This window comes from Poecilia latipinna, unplaced genomic scaffold, assembly GCF_001443285.1.
Source record: "Poecilia latipinna isolate Pla-1442-1.1 unplaced genomic scaffold, P_latipinna-1.0 Scaffold1511, whole genome shotgun sequence".
In the NCBI taxonomy this organism is placed as follows: Eukaryota; Metazoa; Chordata; class Actinopteri; order Cyprinodontiformes; family Poeciliidae; genus Poecilia; species Poecilia latipinna.
In genome coordinates, this window is record NW_015114127.1 from 126101 (window position 1) to 140919 (window position 14819).

Sequence of the window (14819 nt, forward strand, 5' to 3'; positions counted from 1 at the left end):
AGGGTGAGAAGGGAATTTATATATATATATATATATATATAGCCAAAGAAAAAAAAGTGTCTTCCAATTTCTGTATTTATGTCATTTCTTACCCATTTAGGTAAAAATGAACACCTTAGCATTTTATTTTTTTTTTTTTATATATATTTTTTATTTAAATTTCACAGCATGTCTATTGTGGTGGACATCAGGATGATTTCAGATTATGACAGAATTCAAAAAAATGGAAAAATGTACAGATTATTGATTAATGAATCACATTAACCCAACAAAAGGTCAAATTTGAAAAATACATTTAATAACCAGAAATTATCCATTTCTGGTTGCAGTCTATTGCTTGTTACTTGAAATAAAAACCAAAAATAGCTGCAAACTGCAGGGGTGTCGCTAAACACTATTGCCCAAGAAATGAAGACTTTATTTATTTTTACTTAATTGTTTATTTTTTATTTATTTTGAACATGATAGAAGTATAAAATTACACACATGAACAAGGACTTTCTTCAAAATATCAGCACACATGGCCTATCTTGGCTTTCCCAGAGTCAAAATCTTCTGGACTAAAAAATCAAAAGTACCAGTTATTAGCAGGAAAATGATGAGGAATAAGTTCTGAAAACTTCTCAAAGGGTCTTCCAGCAACTGGAACCATTATGATGAACCAAAGAATACCAAAGCCACACCAATTACCAGAAGATGGGCAACTGTGAACAGAAGGGAGCATCTTAGCTGACTGTCACAAAGTGGTTTGACGATAAATCTGTGGTGATGGCCTCCATCATTTATGGGAAAGACCTAAACGATATTTGCAGTTGATGGTCAAACAAAGAAAAAAACTTGTGTCCATGATCTTTAGGACCAAATGTTGGTCATAGAGATCCAACAAACATACAAATTAATTTTGGCCCACCTAGCAGTGACTTTCCTGCTCTCTCTCTGGCTTTGATGGTGCGTTCACACCAAACGTGTTTTGAACGTCAGGCCCATCTTGTTTACATTTAAAATCTATGTGGAGGCGAGTTGAGGAGCGTTCTGAGCGTCTAGCATGGCACGATTTGAATCGTTTGGACTGTTTTTATGACGTTCCACATAGATTGAATGTAAACCAGACGCACCTGATACTCAAAACGCTTTTGACAGGAGTGCACCAAAAGTGTACACGTGTCATATTTGAAGTGTCAAGTGCGTTTTTGACATGCGTAATGCGTTTGGTGTGAACGCACCATGGGTCTGTCTCTTCATCAGATTATCCTGGATCTGATGAAGTTCCCTACTAGAGGCTGATATTTCCTCATCTTAATCTGACAACTCCAGATCTGAATCTCCCTCTACAATCTTGTGGAGAATCCTGTTTCACATCTTTTTTCTACAACAATGTGGAGTCATTAAATACACTAAAATCGTCCTGATGTCCACTACAATTGACATTCATAAAAAGTCTGTCATTTCTAAACAGAGATTATTAAATTGTTTTCACTGGTCAAAATATTACTGGTATTTAATTAACAAGAATATAAATAATTATCATGACAAAAATAACAAAAGAAAAAAATATTTGACACGTCTACCCTCTTTCCATAAAATATGGTTTCTGCCATTTTGATTTAGGTAAAGAAGGGACTTCCCGGTATGCAAACCTGCATGACACATCCCTGGAAAGCCCAGGATGTCCTCTAAAGAGCACTGTAGGGCAAGAAAGGGTAACTCAAAGTAGGAACAAAAAATAAGCTTCATATGTGTTTCCGCCGGTTCTCGGGGGTGGGGAGGAAGAGAGAGAGAATGAATCACAAACCACACTCCATACCAGTAAGTGGCGGTAATGCTAACAGTTTGTTGCCAACCGCCAGTAAAATCAAGAATAATTATTTGTCATACTTTTAAGCTCATGTTGAAGTAGATGAAGTCAAGGAGAACACTTGAATTTTGTTTTCATTTTGGATGACAGTGTCACACATGAAATGTTAATCACTGTCAACAATGAAAATCAAACATTTGCAGCATGTTCATGTTTTGTACCACAAGAACCACAAACCACAGTGTAGGTCAATTTTGTGTGACAACCAACTCACAGAATCACATAACAGTAAATACAAGTGACACGTGGTTTTCAAAATCTGAAAAGTGTGAAGTGCATTTGAATTCATCCCCACTGAGTCAAAATATTATTGGTATTTAATTAACAAGAATATAAATAATTATTCTTGTTAATTAAATAATAATAATCCACCTTTGCTCTCCACTGTCATTTTGAGTAACTGTGAAATGAATTAATGATGTCAGATAAAGTCTTTGTTCAGATAAAAGCTCCCAGCATGCATCATCACGAACATGACAGAAATAAGAGTGTAAAGTTGATGAATAGAAATATAACAGCGAATACAGAACGTCCTAGTGTCTGTTAAATCCTTCTTAATTACATACGCAAAGTAATCAGGACTCCACAGTTCACACATAACATTTATTTATCTTATTTCATTGTATTCTACAGAGTTCAGGTTGGGGGGGTTACATGGAATAGAAGCAGATGTGTCCAACAGAGAGGATCCAAACAGTTCCTGTAAGAGACGAGAAACAACACATCAGGATTCCTTTCACTGCATCCAGAGGGCCTCACACTGATATAGACATAAACAGCAGCATTCACACCATGCTCACCTGCCTTCCTTAGAGATCACTGAAGGCCTTTTTTCACTTCGTACTCGTGAACATCTGTGCTGTGCTGTTTGAAGAGCTGTGGGTGAAAGAAAGTCATTCACTGAGAAACAAAAATTTAGCAGAATCCTTCATCTTCAGAGATTCTTTCCTACATATATAGGTTTCCTTTTTTTTTTTGCAGGACCAGTATGTTGAAAGTAACTATTTTTAAAAACACATTAGCATCCAGGAAGTTGTAAGACTTGTGATGAAGTCCATTGGGTCTGCACCGATTGCAGTCTTCTGACCAATCACCAATCTTTAGGCAGCCTGACTAGACGATTATAAATTTCGCAGATAAAGATTTTTTTTTTTTACTTGAACAGTCTCTAAATATAGCTACAATGTTATCAAGTTAGCAACAGTGGGGCGACTGCTGCTCATCACATAGATGAAGACATGACATGGTGGGTGGGTCTGTCAAGGCTCCCACTTACAGCGAGTACGGAAAGTATTCAGAACCCTTTAAATCTTTCACTCTTGGTTTGGTTGAAGCCATTTGCTAAAATCAAAAAACATTATTCACATTATTTATCATGAATGTACACTCAGCATCCAATCTTGACAGAAAATAACAGAAATGTAGACATTTTTGCAAATTTTATTAAAAAAGAAAAACTGAAATATCATATGGTCATAAGTATTCAAACACTTTACTGTGACACTCATATTTAACTCATGTTGTCCATTTCCTCTCATTCTCCTTTAGATGGCTCTACTCCTTCATTGGAGTCCAGCTGTGTTTAATTAAACTGATTGGACTTGATTAGGAAAGGGACACATCCATCTATATTAGAGCTCACAGTGCTGGTCAGAGCAAATGAGAATCATGAGGTGGAAGGAACTGGCCAATGAGCTCAGAGACAGAACTGTGGCAAGGCACAGATCTGACCAAGGTTCCAAAGAATTTCTGTAGCAAAGGTCTGGCTGATAGAGGTAGATCACATCACTTTCACATTTAAGTATCAGCCAATCATGTCTCCTAACATTAAAGACGCAGCTCTGATTTCTAAATTTAAAGAAATCAGAGCTGATTTATCGGTGCACCTCTACATTTTACTACGTGTACATCACTTTATGACCCATCTCATTCTCATCTACGGTCACCATCATGTAGCTTCCATGCCAGCTTATGTCTCTTAGTGCACAAACATTGGTGCTCACCAGGCCCCAGATAAAAGCCGATGTTCCAAACGCAAGACCCACTTGCAGCCAGTTGGGGTTGGTTGTGTCCGTCTTGGAGCTAGTGAAGGCTGATCTGGATCCGGCTGAAAGAATTCACACACCCACCCACACACACACACAGCTTTTAATGAACAATTAACACTACCATGAAACAGGAAGATAGCACAGGAAAAAGGTTTTGCGGATTAGGAAAGCAAGCCATCTTTAAAATAAGTGTAAACAAAGAAGCAACCTGAATGGGGAGTGGGTCTGACCTTTGTTTTGACCACCATTAAAAATACAGCATTTAAAATGTTAGTGAAACTAGACTAGACAAATGATAAATCAGATTAGAACCAAATCAAGCGGAACAGCCTGGCAGTTCTGAACAATGTAAAGGAGATCAGTGCATAGTGTAATAAAATGTTCTGTTGATGCCAGTTAATTTATTTTAATAAAATTTAAACTTAAATTGTGTAAGTTTATATGGGTTCAATCAAATGTGGATGTACTTTCCATTTATAAATCAGTTCAGAAAATACAATCAGAATTTAACTAAAGTCCAGTTACATATAACCCAGTTCATTAATAACACAATACATCCTGATCAGTAGATTCTGTTAGGTAGTTAATCTGTCTCTAAGCCAGCAGACATGACAGCAAATGAAATGAAAGAGCAGCTGTGATAGGATTGAAACAATGGGACCGGGATTTCCATTATCTAGTGGTTAAACTAGCTGCAATAAATGCATCACGGTTACCACTAAATTCTAATCTTTGCAATGAGAAAAGAAGTCACCCGTGAGAAAATGACGCGCTAATGCTAAGCTAAGCTAAGGTCAGGCTAGAAAACAACCTCGGTGTTTTAATTAAGAAGAACCACATTAAACTTCAGTCATTCTTAAACACCACGCTGCAACTAACTCACCCCTGTTAATGAGAACAGCTCGAGATAACAAGCGGCTGAACGTCATTTTAGCACTGACAGCTGCCTCGGTGCTGGATTTAATGCCGCCTGCCTGAGAGTGACTGTAGACTGCGATGGATTTCAAAGCCTGGAAGGCCTGATTCATAGAGCGCCGAAAACTCGAACAAACTAGGTAAGGGTTTAATGAACATTTGAAATATCTTGTTTGGTATTGCTGACATTCAAACAAACAAACAAACAAAAGCAGGAAAATAAAATATCTATTGCAGTATCAAATATTTTATTTCCAACATAATGCTTTTGCTTTTGTTTTTTTTAAGTAACTTTCTTTCTGGTTATTTCTTTGAGAAAACAAAGAAAAAAAAAACACTTGAACATATAAGAAACAATACAAAGTGGCGACTATTTTTTAGTCTCCTAGGACTGTGCATAATTTATAATATAATTTGGCAATTGGAGCTTCTGATGGTTTCAAAACACAAAATATGACATTGCCGCAAATATTTATTTGTTGAAGACAAAAAAGGGGAAAGGTTAATTTGTCTTTCTTTACATATTTAATATTAGTAATGCAAAATCTTTGGAATCAAGAAACAAAAAACGACTTTGTAAATAACGAAGTGCTTTTATTACAGAAAATTTTAAAGTGTTTTATTTTGCCAGTAATTTTGATTTCTGCTTTGAGCTGTACGTTTAATTTTGGATTTAGCATTTTCTGTCTAGTGCTGTTGTATAACAGATAGTTTGTTTTCTCCAAAATTAGATGTTAGTGAGTTACAGCAGTTACAGTAGTTAATACAACAGTTATTACAGCAGTTAGTTGTTTTTCACAGAGCAAGAAACATTGTTTTATACTGACAGCCTCTCCGAAGATTGAGAGGCTGTCAATACGATTGTAAAAAGTCAATACACCTTTTTACAATCAAGGTGTATTGATTGTAAAAAGTATTTACTTTTAATATATTTTATCTGTTAACATAATTATTTGTCATAGTCGTAAAGTAATGTAAATTGAAACATTGTAAAGTGGATTATAATGCTACGATGAATGGAATTTGCTTTTGAAGAAATTAAATGTCATAAAACCATCAGTAAAGCTTCATCCTTGTTCGGAGCTACATGCTACAGAGTTTTTTTTAACCCTTTATGGTATAATGTTGCCATTTGGTAACGAATTACTTGAAGACCACACACAGACAGTACCTCCAATTTTACAATGTAATGCACTGAAAGAGAGATGAGACCCTAAGAGAAGCAACAGCAGTGTTTAAATTTGTCACATAATTTTCTGGGGGGAAGTTTGACACCTTTCTCAACTGACCTCTTCACAGGGAAGAGCCTCACCATTGGACTCCTCAGAAATCATGAAAAAAATTATTTTTATGACATTTTTTGACCAGGAAAAAAATTACATACTCAACAATAAATGAAGTAAGTTGACTATTCTGTCATTCATTGTGCTGTATTTGATCATTTAATAATGATAAACTGTTAAAATGTTGATGTTGCCATATGGCAACACTGTAACATTAAGATTACCATTGTATTGGTAGCCCAGCATGTTGATCTTCTAGAGTCTGCTATAATTTTCCATTTTGTGAGGCCTTTCCATATTGCGAATGACTATATTGGATACTCTTTTCTTCCATTTACGTCATTAATGCAACAATGTTTTATAATTTCTTAGGAAGAAAACCAAACTAGCAGTTCCTTTTTATGGTAGTGAGGATGAATTAGGTTTAGTGATGAAGAAAATGAGGAGCTTGAAACTTTGCAATTAGACAGTGAGGATGGTGAAGACTATGAGCCAGAGAATAAGAACAGACAGGACAGGAGGACCAGTGAGGTCAGGGGGAACAATGAGGGTGAATGTGCAATTATTACTTGTGTAAAGCTGGCAGGTTCATAACATACTAAGGATGTTTTTGTTTTCTAGGTCCACTTCTTCACTGGAAGCTGAGAGTAACTGCTTCATCAGCTTCCACAAGCAGTAAGGCAAAGACGGGAGGATCAAGACACTCAACTCAAATGAAAACCATTACATCAATGAAATATGCCAATAAAATGTTGAAAAACATTTTAAAATTGTTTTTAGCTTTCAAAGGAGTTTCATTGTTAACTATTATTGCTACTGGAGGCTATTTAGACTATAACCTGAGTTGTTAAATAAATGCTTTTACAATAATAAGCCAAACTCTCTTGTTTTCATTAATTTCCACTATGGTACATCAACAAAAAATAAATGAAAAAATAATAATAATAAAAAAATTGTCTTTATTATGTTTACTTGGTTTATTTTATGTAAAAAACAACAACAAAAAAACATGCCAAACTTTTTTTTTCCAACTAGCATCATTATGTGTACCATAAAGGGTTAAATAAAAGAAAGAAGGTAATTGTGCTGGTGTAGTACAACTATTTTGACTTTAGAAGCATCAAATTGTGAAGCATCAAAACAGTTAATCATTTCTTGTGATGGCTGTAATCAGAAGTGATGTAAACTCAAGTAAACCGTTATTTAATTCACGCCTTTCTCTCTGCTACATATTTAAAACAAATCACTCTGCATCGAAACATCTGATGTTTGACAGTTGGGTCGCAATTAAGTTACATTAACTCAACTTGTAACTTCTGAAAAAAAAAGTACTTTCAGGAGTATTGTACTACGCTGAACTTTTTACATATACTTGAATAATTTTCTAAGTATCACTACTCTTACTTGAGTATCATTTCTGGATTCTCTATCCACTGTGAGTAACTTAACTGAATGAAGGACAGCCATGTTTTAAACAAAATTCACCAGACACACACACACACACACACACACACACACACACACACACACACACACACACACACACACACACACAAATGCAGGTTTTGTAAGAATTTCATCAGTTTTTAATTGAAAGAAACTGATTTGAAAAAAAAGCCTGATTTTATTTATTTTTTGTTACCGACATGAATTGTTGTAATTTTCATCCTTAAAATTCCCAAAAATTCCACTTAATTTTATATTTTGGTTTGTCTGATTATGTAATTTTTAAATATTAAATGATTGATCATTTGATCAATACTCAGTATATTCAGTATGCAGTATACTCTTTACTCTTACCTAAGTAATTTCTTGGATGGCTACTTTTACTTTTACTTAAGAAAAAATATGTTGAAGTAATGCTACTCTTATTTGAATAAACTATATTTGCAAACTCAATCAAAGCCCATTCCTGTTTGCAAGTACAGCATACAGGCAAAACAGTGCCACCTGAAGAAGTATGGAGGAATTTTTCTGCCATAATCCAAGAGCACACATGTTCAGTCTGAAAGCAGGATTTCACGTCTTTTGTTCTCAAAACTTGTAATACCTTTGCTTACATTTTTATTTTGAAAGCAGGACTCCATGTCTTTCTTCTCAAAACTTGTAATGATTGTACTCAAAACTTCTCCTCGCGCTCACACTTAGTCTCTGCTCGGAGCAATGAACATGTGTGCTCTTGGATTATGGCAGAAAAATTCCCCCATATATTTATGCTCAGCAAAATTTGTTCAGGCTCGGACTTTTGAAATCATTCCTGTGAGTCCACGGACCGTTGCTACTATTGAATGCTACCAGTGGGTACGCACTATTTAACAGTCTGCGTGACGAGAGGCGCGCCGGGCAGGTGGAGTTTGCACTGAATTTCCATCACACTATCAACACAGACGTATACGAAGCACACTGTGCTTACAACGACCACCGCATAACCATACTGTTGATGTGAACAAAATGGGATTGTGTCGATGCCGAAAAGAAACGGCTGTTTTAAATGTAATAAATAATTCCGATAATTCTGCAGATAAATCTGCAGTCTGGAATATAGTTAGATAGATAGATAGATAGATAGATAGATAGATAGATAGATAAAGTAATAATAAAATAAATTTTATATATATAAAATTTATTTTATTATTACTATTATTTTTTGCCGAATATATAATCTAGAAACTCCTAGTTTCGCCGCTCATCATCTCTTACACTCGGGTTTCACACCGGCTGGCTTGTAAGGAATGAACTCGGGAATTCAACATGACCCGGAGGAGAAGCGTAGCAGCCATTTTGCTCGGAAGGGGGGCCTCGGCTTAAACACGTGAGAAAGAGGAACCTGAAGGTCCCGAAAAAGTCCAGTATCTCTGTTTCTAAAGGAGTATCGTTCATGTACAAACCAACAGTGGAGTAGGAAACCACCGCCATGCCCTCAGTGACTCTGCCGCAGAAGGAGAATGCTCTCTTCAAAAGGATTTTGGTAGGCACTTGGCGTTAGCTTATTGCAGTGCTAAGCAGTGGCCCGTTGTAGCACATATAGAGCAGGTAGCTAATTCATCAGGAGCCCAGTAATTTTGAAGTCTGTGTTAACCATCAGCAGTGATAGAGCAGGAGAGAAACAGCACCGCTGGATGGTTATTCTGGGATGCTGCAGATGTCTTTTGACCTGTCAATAGAGCCGAAGTGTATCAATGAATAAACAGATTGACACATGACAGCCATGCCCAAGTTAAAGAGGAAAGCTACGGCAGTTTGTCCGCCTAAGTTGGATTATTGACTCATGAGTGACACTGAAGAGCAGCGGGGTGTTGTGATTCTGTTTAGCACTGTTTTCACAGAGAAGTGAAGTCAGTTGATGCACCTCCCCTAACCAATAGTTTAGAGTTGAATTAAAACTCAACAGCAGAGCTGGACCCTTGCTCCAGATGTGCTGACATCTCCGTCCCATCAGGATGAGGACTATTCCCCTGTCAGCAACAGCTGGAGGAAAACTCCGACTGAACTGTCATGGCGGCATGCTGTGATTCTTTTCTCTCTCTCCTTCCAGAGGTGTTACGAACACAAACAGTACAGAAACGGGTTGAAGTTCTGCAAACAGATCCTGAGCAACCCCAAATTTGCAGAGCATGGAGGTAAGAGAGACCCTTCCTTTTCCCTTTAACTCTGAGATTGTCTGAAAGCTGCTAACATTTGCAGAGTCATGTTCCATGACAGGTGTCAAACACTAACAGACAAAACAAACTTTGTTGTTCTTCCGTCAGCCTTCCTGTTATCTACTCAAAGTTTTTCTCTCTCCGGCAACCAAAATAGAGCACAGACACCTTTGTGTCTGTCCCTGTGTGCATGTGTGTGTTTTTTTAATAACTATGAAACTCGGTTGTACAGTGGCACTGTTGGTAGAAATGTCTGTCAGAAAGAAGATCCAGCCTGGGTCTTCTTTCTGAAAGACCCAGGCTGAAGGGACAGATGTTCTTGCTGTGATTTGCTACCAGTGTAAACCACTTCCTGCTTTGATCACATGCAGCTGCACTTCATGATGGAAGCTGTTTGGAGTAATACAGAATGAGGGACATTTTAAGGGAAGAGAAAGCTAAAATAATGTGTGGGATATCTTAAAGTCAGGGCTACACATACAGCGTCTCTCCAGAAGGTGACCTGCTGTGTGTTCATGCCTGACATTAGAGCTACAGTAGTAGGATAAGATTGATGGCCGATCTTATCTGCCTCCAAAGATCTGAAAATCAACAGCTCTGCTGTCAGAGGCTGACACACAGACCTGCCCATCAGACCATGCTAACAATAGTGACCCACTGTTAACTTAGTGCCTTTGTCACTATACACATTGAAAGTGCGTATAGAGTTATAACACTGTCGGGTGTTATAACCGACACTTGACAGTGTCGGTTATAAAAAACCCCAAAACAAAATCAGCTGTAATCAACTGCACCCCTACTAGGATAAATATTAAACTTAAGTGGAAAAATCAGCTTATTTCTAGCCTGGGTAAGACCTTGTTCTACACTTTGGTTTGTTCAGACGATTGGGACCCTCAACTGTTGCGCAGGGTTTACTTCTTGGAGATGTGGACTGTGTTGAGGATTTAAAATTTTCCCAGTTGCTAACGTTTGGCAACTGGGAAAAATTTGTGATGTATGTAATGTGCCAGTTTGACGCTCTGAAGCTTACTGGAAATTGCCTGTGTTGTAAACAACCATTCTCCACTGAAGAGAGAAGACCTGATCTGAACTTGTCAGCTCTTAATGTTAATCTGATATTTGGAAGCTTGACCAACACGCACTGAACGGCTTCCTTCATTTCCTCTGCTGCCAGAAAATCAACAACATCGCTCACTTCTCCTTCTGTTCACTGATTGACCCATAGGAACTCTACCGTAGGAATATAAGGAAATGGGAGAAATCCCACACAGATTGCTGAAGGGAGATGAGAAGCTAATGGAATTCCGTAAGAAGCTCACTATGCAGACAAGCTTATTTTATGAATTCCTTTCTTTTTATTAACATGGATGTTTGGACCACTGACCGCATCAGACCTGTGAACTGCTGCCATCATGGTAACAGACCACCAGAGCAGTCAGTTCATTTTAGTCTGTTCAGATATTCAGAGTTCAGTTTAAAGTTCAGCTGTTGCTTCATGATGTTGCTTTATGGCCATACCACAAACATGTGAATACGTGAATTGTACTTGACTATGAAAGCATGACTGGACTCCACCAAATCAAATCTTACTTCACCATGTGTAGTGTTGCTGAGGGCCAGTTCATCTAGCTGTTGTCATGGTAATGTCAGATGTAGTCTGCTTGTTAATTAAACTGTAGTTGACAGACTGAATCGTGCTTCAATAAGAATGTTTAGGCCGTTTCTCTCTAACCCCGTGATACGAACGCTGCCTCTGGTTGACTCTGGGCTGCAGAGACGCTGGCCATGAAGGGGTTAACCCTCAACTGCCTGGGCAAGAAGGAGGATGCCTACGAGTTGGTGAGACGAGGCCTGCGCAACGACCTGAAGAGCCATGTCTGTATCCTTCACCCTGCTGCCCCCCAGGGCGCCTGCTCTCCTCTGACTGACTAATGCTCACCATGGCTCGGTCCTGATCGGTGCTGTTCCTGAACTCAGACTCCTTCCAGGCTGGCACGTCTACGGCCTGCTGCAGCGCTCTGATAAGAAATATGACGAGGCCATCAAGTGTTACCGCAACGCTTTGAAGTGGGACAAGGACAACCTGCAGATCCTCAGAGACCTGTCCCTGCTGCAGATTCAGATGAGAGACCTGGAGGGCTACAGGGTGAGACACACACACTACTCAGAGTCTCATACCTGCAGGTACAAGGAGCTAATGGGTTCATTAGAGAAGCTCAGCGGTGGACAGTGTCTAATCTACTTCAAACTGATTGTAAAATATTTCAAGTCAGCCAATGACAGAGCTCTCTAGTCAGACAGTTCAGGTCAAACAATCAAGAGAGACTACAAACAGAAAACCCAGCAGTGAGGGTGGCCTGGTTGATCAACCCAGCAGGAGCATGATGTACTGACCCCCTGCGTCTCTCTGCAGGAGACCCGCTACCAGCTGCTGCAGCTGCGTCCTGGCCAGCGGGCCTCATGGATCGGCTATGCTGTCGCTTATCACCTCTTGGAAGACTTTGAGATGGCAGCTAAGATCGTGGAGGAGTTCCGGAAAACCCAGCAGGTACGCTAGGGCTGAATGAGCTGCTGGATAGCTAATGTATGAGAGGCCCCATAGGCCAAAACCTACAAACTCTCTTACACGTACTATCAAACCCTCTCACATTCACAGTCAAACCCTCTTGCACGTACTATCAAACTCCCTGACAGAGTTTGATTGCAACGGAAGTTATCTTAAAATTTCAGTTTCTGATTGGACCCCTGGCAAGCTTTTCAAAATAAAAGCGGCCTTCCGGTTTATGTTTGATTCATGTTTCTCTTCTGCGGCTTTAAAAATATAAAACTTTGTGTTAATTGATTTGCTAAATGTTAGAACCATAAATAGGAAATATTTAAGTTATTTGTAAGATGGTTTATTTGTATTTTATAAAATTTAGTTAGGACGATTGATATTTGTTTAGGCATTTTTATTGTGCAATTTAGTTTTATTTTGAAAGGTCTAGGGAATGAAACAGATATTGGATCTATTGCCATAACACTAAAGGAAATCATGTATCTGAAAATAAATTAAAACATATTATGTTGGCAAAAAATTCTGTAAACCAGAATTTGTGCTACCTCAATCAAAATTGCTGACATTTGACATTTAACAAATCTTTCAGATTACATAAACAATACCTTACCAGGTACTTCTCTCACTTCAGGATGACACAGGGACACCTATAAGACCAATTTTAACTGAAGTTGCACATATGTGCTTTACAGGATTTTTTGCCCACACAATATTTTTTTTCAGATACATAACGTCGTTTTGCAAATTAAAACCCTCTATGGCATGGCGTTGCCCTCAGGCAACAAACCACATTTCTGTACCTCACATTGCTCTGTAATTTTATTTTGGGGGGAATGATTTAAAATACCTCCAGACACATTTTGTCCAAATAAAAGAGGTCTTGAGGTTCATGTGACCTTTTACTTAGAAGAGCAGCAGTCCTTTTTATGAAGCAGAGGTGGATGCTACATCTTGCCTCCTACTTGTAAGTTATACATCACTTTTCTTCATGTTTAAATTTGGGTCACTCTAAAAATATTTTAATATCTGTGAGTATGTAAAGAAGCATTATAGATCATTTCAGGACAATTTTTTTTTATAATTTATATGCTAAAACTGTGTTTTTTTGTTTGTTGCCTCAGGGCAACATTGCGCAGTTAGGGCCCTTTTGCTCAGACCATTTTATTCTAATGTGATGATATTCAATTGATTACAAAATAATTATCACAGTCAATTTTTTTTACTTTATTATTGACTAACAGCAACAGGAGATAGATGCAAGGTCATTTCATGGACAAAAGGTGCATAAGCTGGGGTCATTCCCAATGAAAACATGAGGATCCATTGTAAAATCCATTGAAATCCATTATTTCATTGTTTGTTTATCCTCAAAACTAACTTCCGTCCCAAAGGGTGAAGAGCTGGTCATCAATGAACAAATGGCCCCATTCCAAGGCAGGCAAAGACTGAAGCAATGCCTGCTAAACCCAAATATACGGGTCTGCAGGGTACTTCATGTGGCTGGAGCAGATGGTGTTCCTTACAACTTGAAAATCTACACAGGGCGAGTCGTACCACCACCAAATCTACCAGATATGGGAGCTGGTGGAAATGTTATCCTTTGCTTGGCTCAAATTCTACCAAAAAAATCAGAACTACAAACTCTTATAACCTGCAGCCCTAACTCCTGTCACTGATATGAATCTGGTCACTACAATCCATAGATAATCAGATAAACAGATGTTGATTCCCAGGTACGCCAATAATCAAGTGCCAAAAATGTGATACACACTTTTTCACATCAGCAAGCAATTCCTTCCTGACGTTTATAATAGGGAAAAAGACTGATTTCAACATCCTTAGTGATTCTAACTCTGCCAAACATACACATGTACAAACACACAAATGCTTGTTTTAGTAATTTGTGCAAATGTATCATTCATTAATGAAAGTTAGTTGTTTGTTTTATATTTGGTGAGTTGGAACCATGTCTGATTTATTTTTGTCAAAAAAGGGATTTTATGAATATAGTTTTTGTTTTATTTGTATTTCATTTCTCATAATCACTGTAGAAAACTTGACGTTTTAGACCCCTTGTAGAGCAATGTTGCCCTGAGGCAACAAACCCAAATTCGGTTCCGGGAGGTGTCAGGGTCCGATTTTATGATTGATATGTAATTAGGGACCAACAAGCTCCCAAAAGAATGCAGAAAAATATTTTTCCCCCCAAAAAATAAAAAAGTCATGCCATAGAGGGTTAATTAACACAAAGCTTTAGCCTGTTATAGCCGCATGAGAGAAACTTGATGTGTGAATCAAACATAAACTGGAGATGTGCTTTTATTTTTTTTTATTTTAGTTAGAGTGACCCAAATTTAAACATGAAGAAAAGTGATGTATAACTTACAAGTAGGAGGCAAGGTGTAGCATGCACCTCCGCTTCATAAAAAGGACTGCTCCTCTTCTAAGTAAAAGGTCACATGAACCTCAATACCTCTTTTATTTGGACAAAAATATGTCTGGAGGTATTTTAAATCA

General features: G+C 38.0%; 2 protein-coding genes and 1 long non-coding RNA gene across 4 annotated transcripts in view; 2 read left to right on the forward strand and 1 right to left on the reverse strand.

Annotated features, from left to right (window-relative positions):
• Positions 1–2438: 2438 nt before the first annotated feature.
• ndufc1 (NADH:ubiquinone oxidoreductase subunit C1) lies at positions 2439–4957 on the reverse strand. The gene is made up of 4 exons (XM_015058041.1): positions 4787–4957; positions 3859–3962; positions 2656–2731; positions 2439–2555 (listed from the first exon to the last, which is right to left on the reverse strand). The coding sequence occupies exons 1-3, from the start codon at positions 4929–4931 to the stop codon at positions 2672–2674; spliced, it is 309 nt and encodes a 102-aa protein (XP_014913527.1). The 5' UTR covers positions 4932–4957; the 3' UTR covers positions 2439–2555; positions 2656–2671.
• On the forward strand, positions 4811–6972 carry LOC106963241 (uncharacterized). Its single transcript, XR_001428155.1, has 2 exons — positions 4811–4958; positions 6723–6972. It is a non-coding gene; the product is annotated as an uncharacterized LOC106963241 (long non-coding RNA).
• Positions 6973–8825: 1853 nt separating this feature from the next.
• LOC106963238 (N-alpha-acetyltransferase 15, NatA auxiliary subunit) overlaps positions 8826–14819 on the forward strand; it is a 21286-nt gene continuing 15292 nt past the window's right edge. Inside the window, exons 1-5 of one of the 2 annotated variants that reach the window (XM_015058039.1) lie at positions 8826–9069; positions 9637–9721; positions 11520–11624; positions 11734–11891; positions 12159–12293. In XM_015058039.1, the coding sequence (XP_014913525.1) occupies positions 9016–9069; positions 9637–9721; positions 11520–11624; positions 11734–11891; positions 12159–12293 (537 nt within the window). In that variant the 5' untranslated portion in view covers positions 8826–9015. The remainder of the gene's footprint in view (positions 9070–9636; positions 9722–11519; positions 11625–11733; positions 11892–12158; positions 12294–14819) is intronic. The other variant, XM_015058038.1, reaches the window with a different exon arrangement.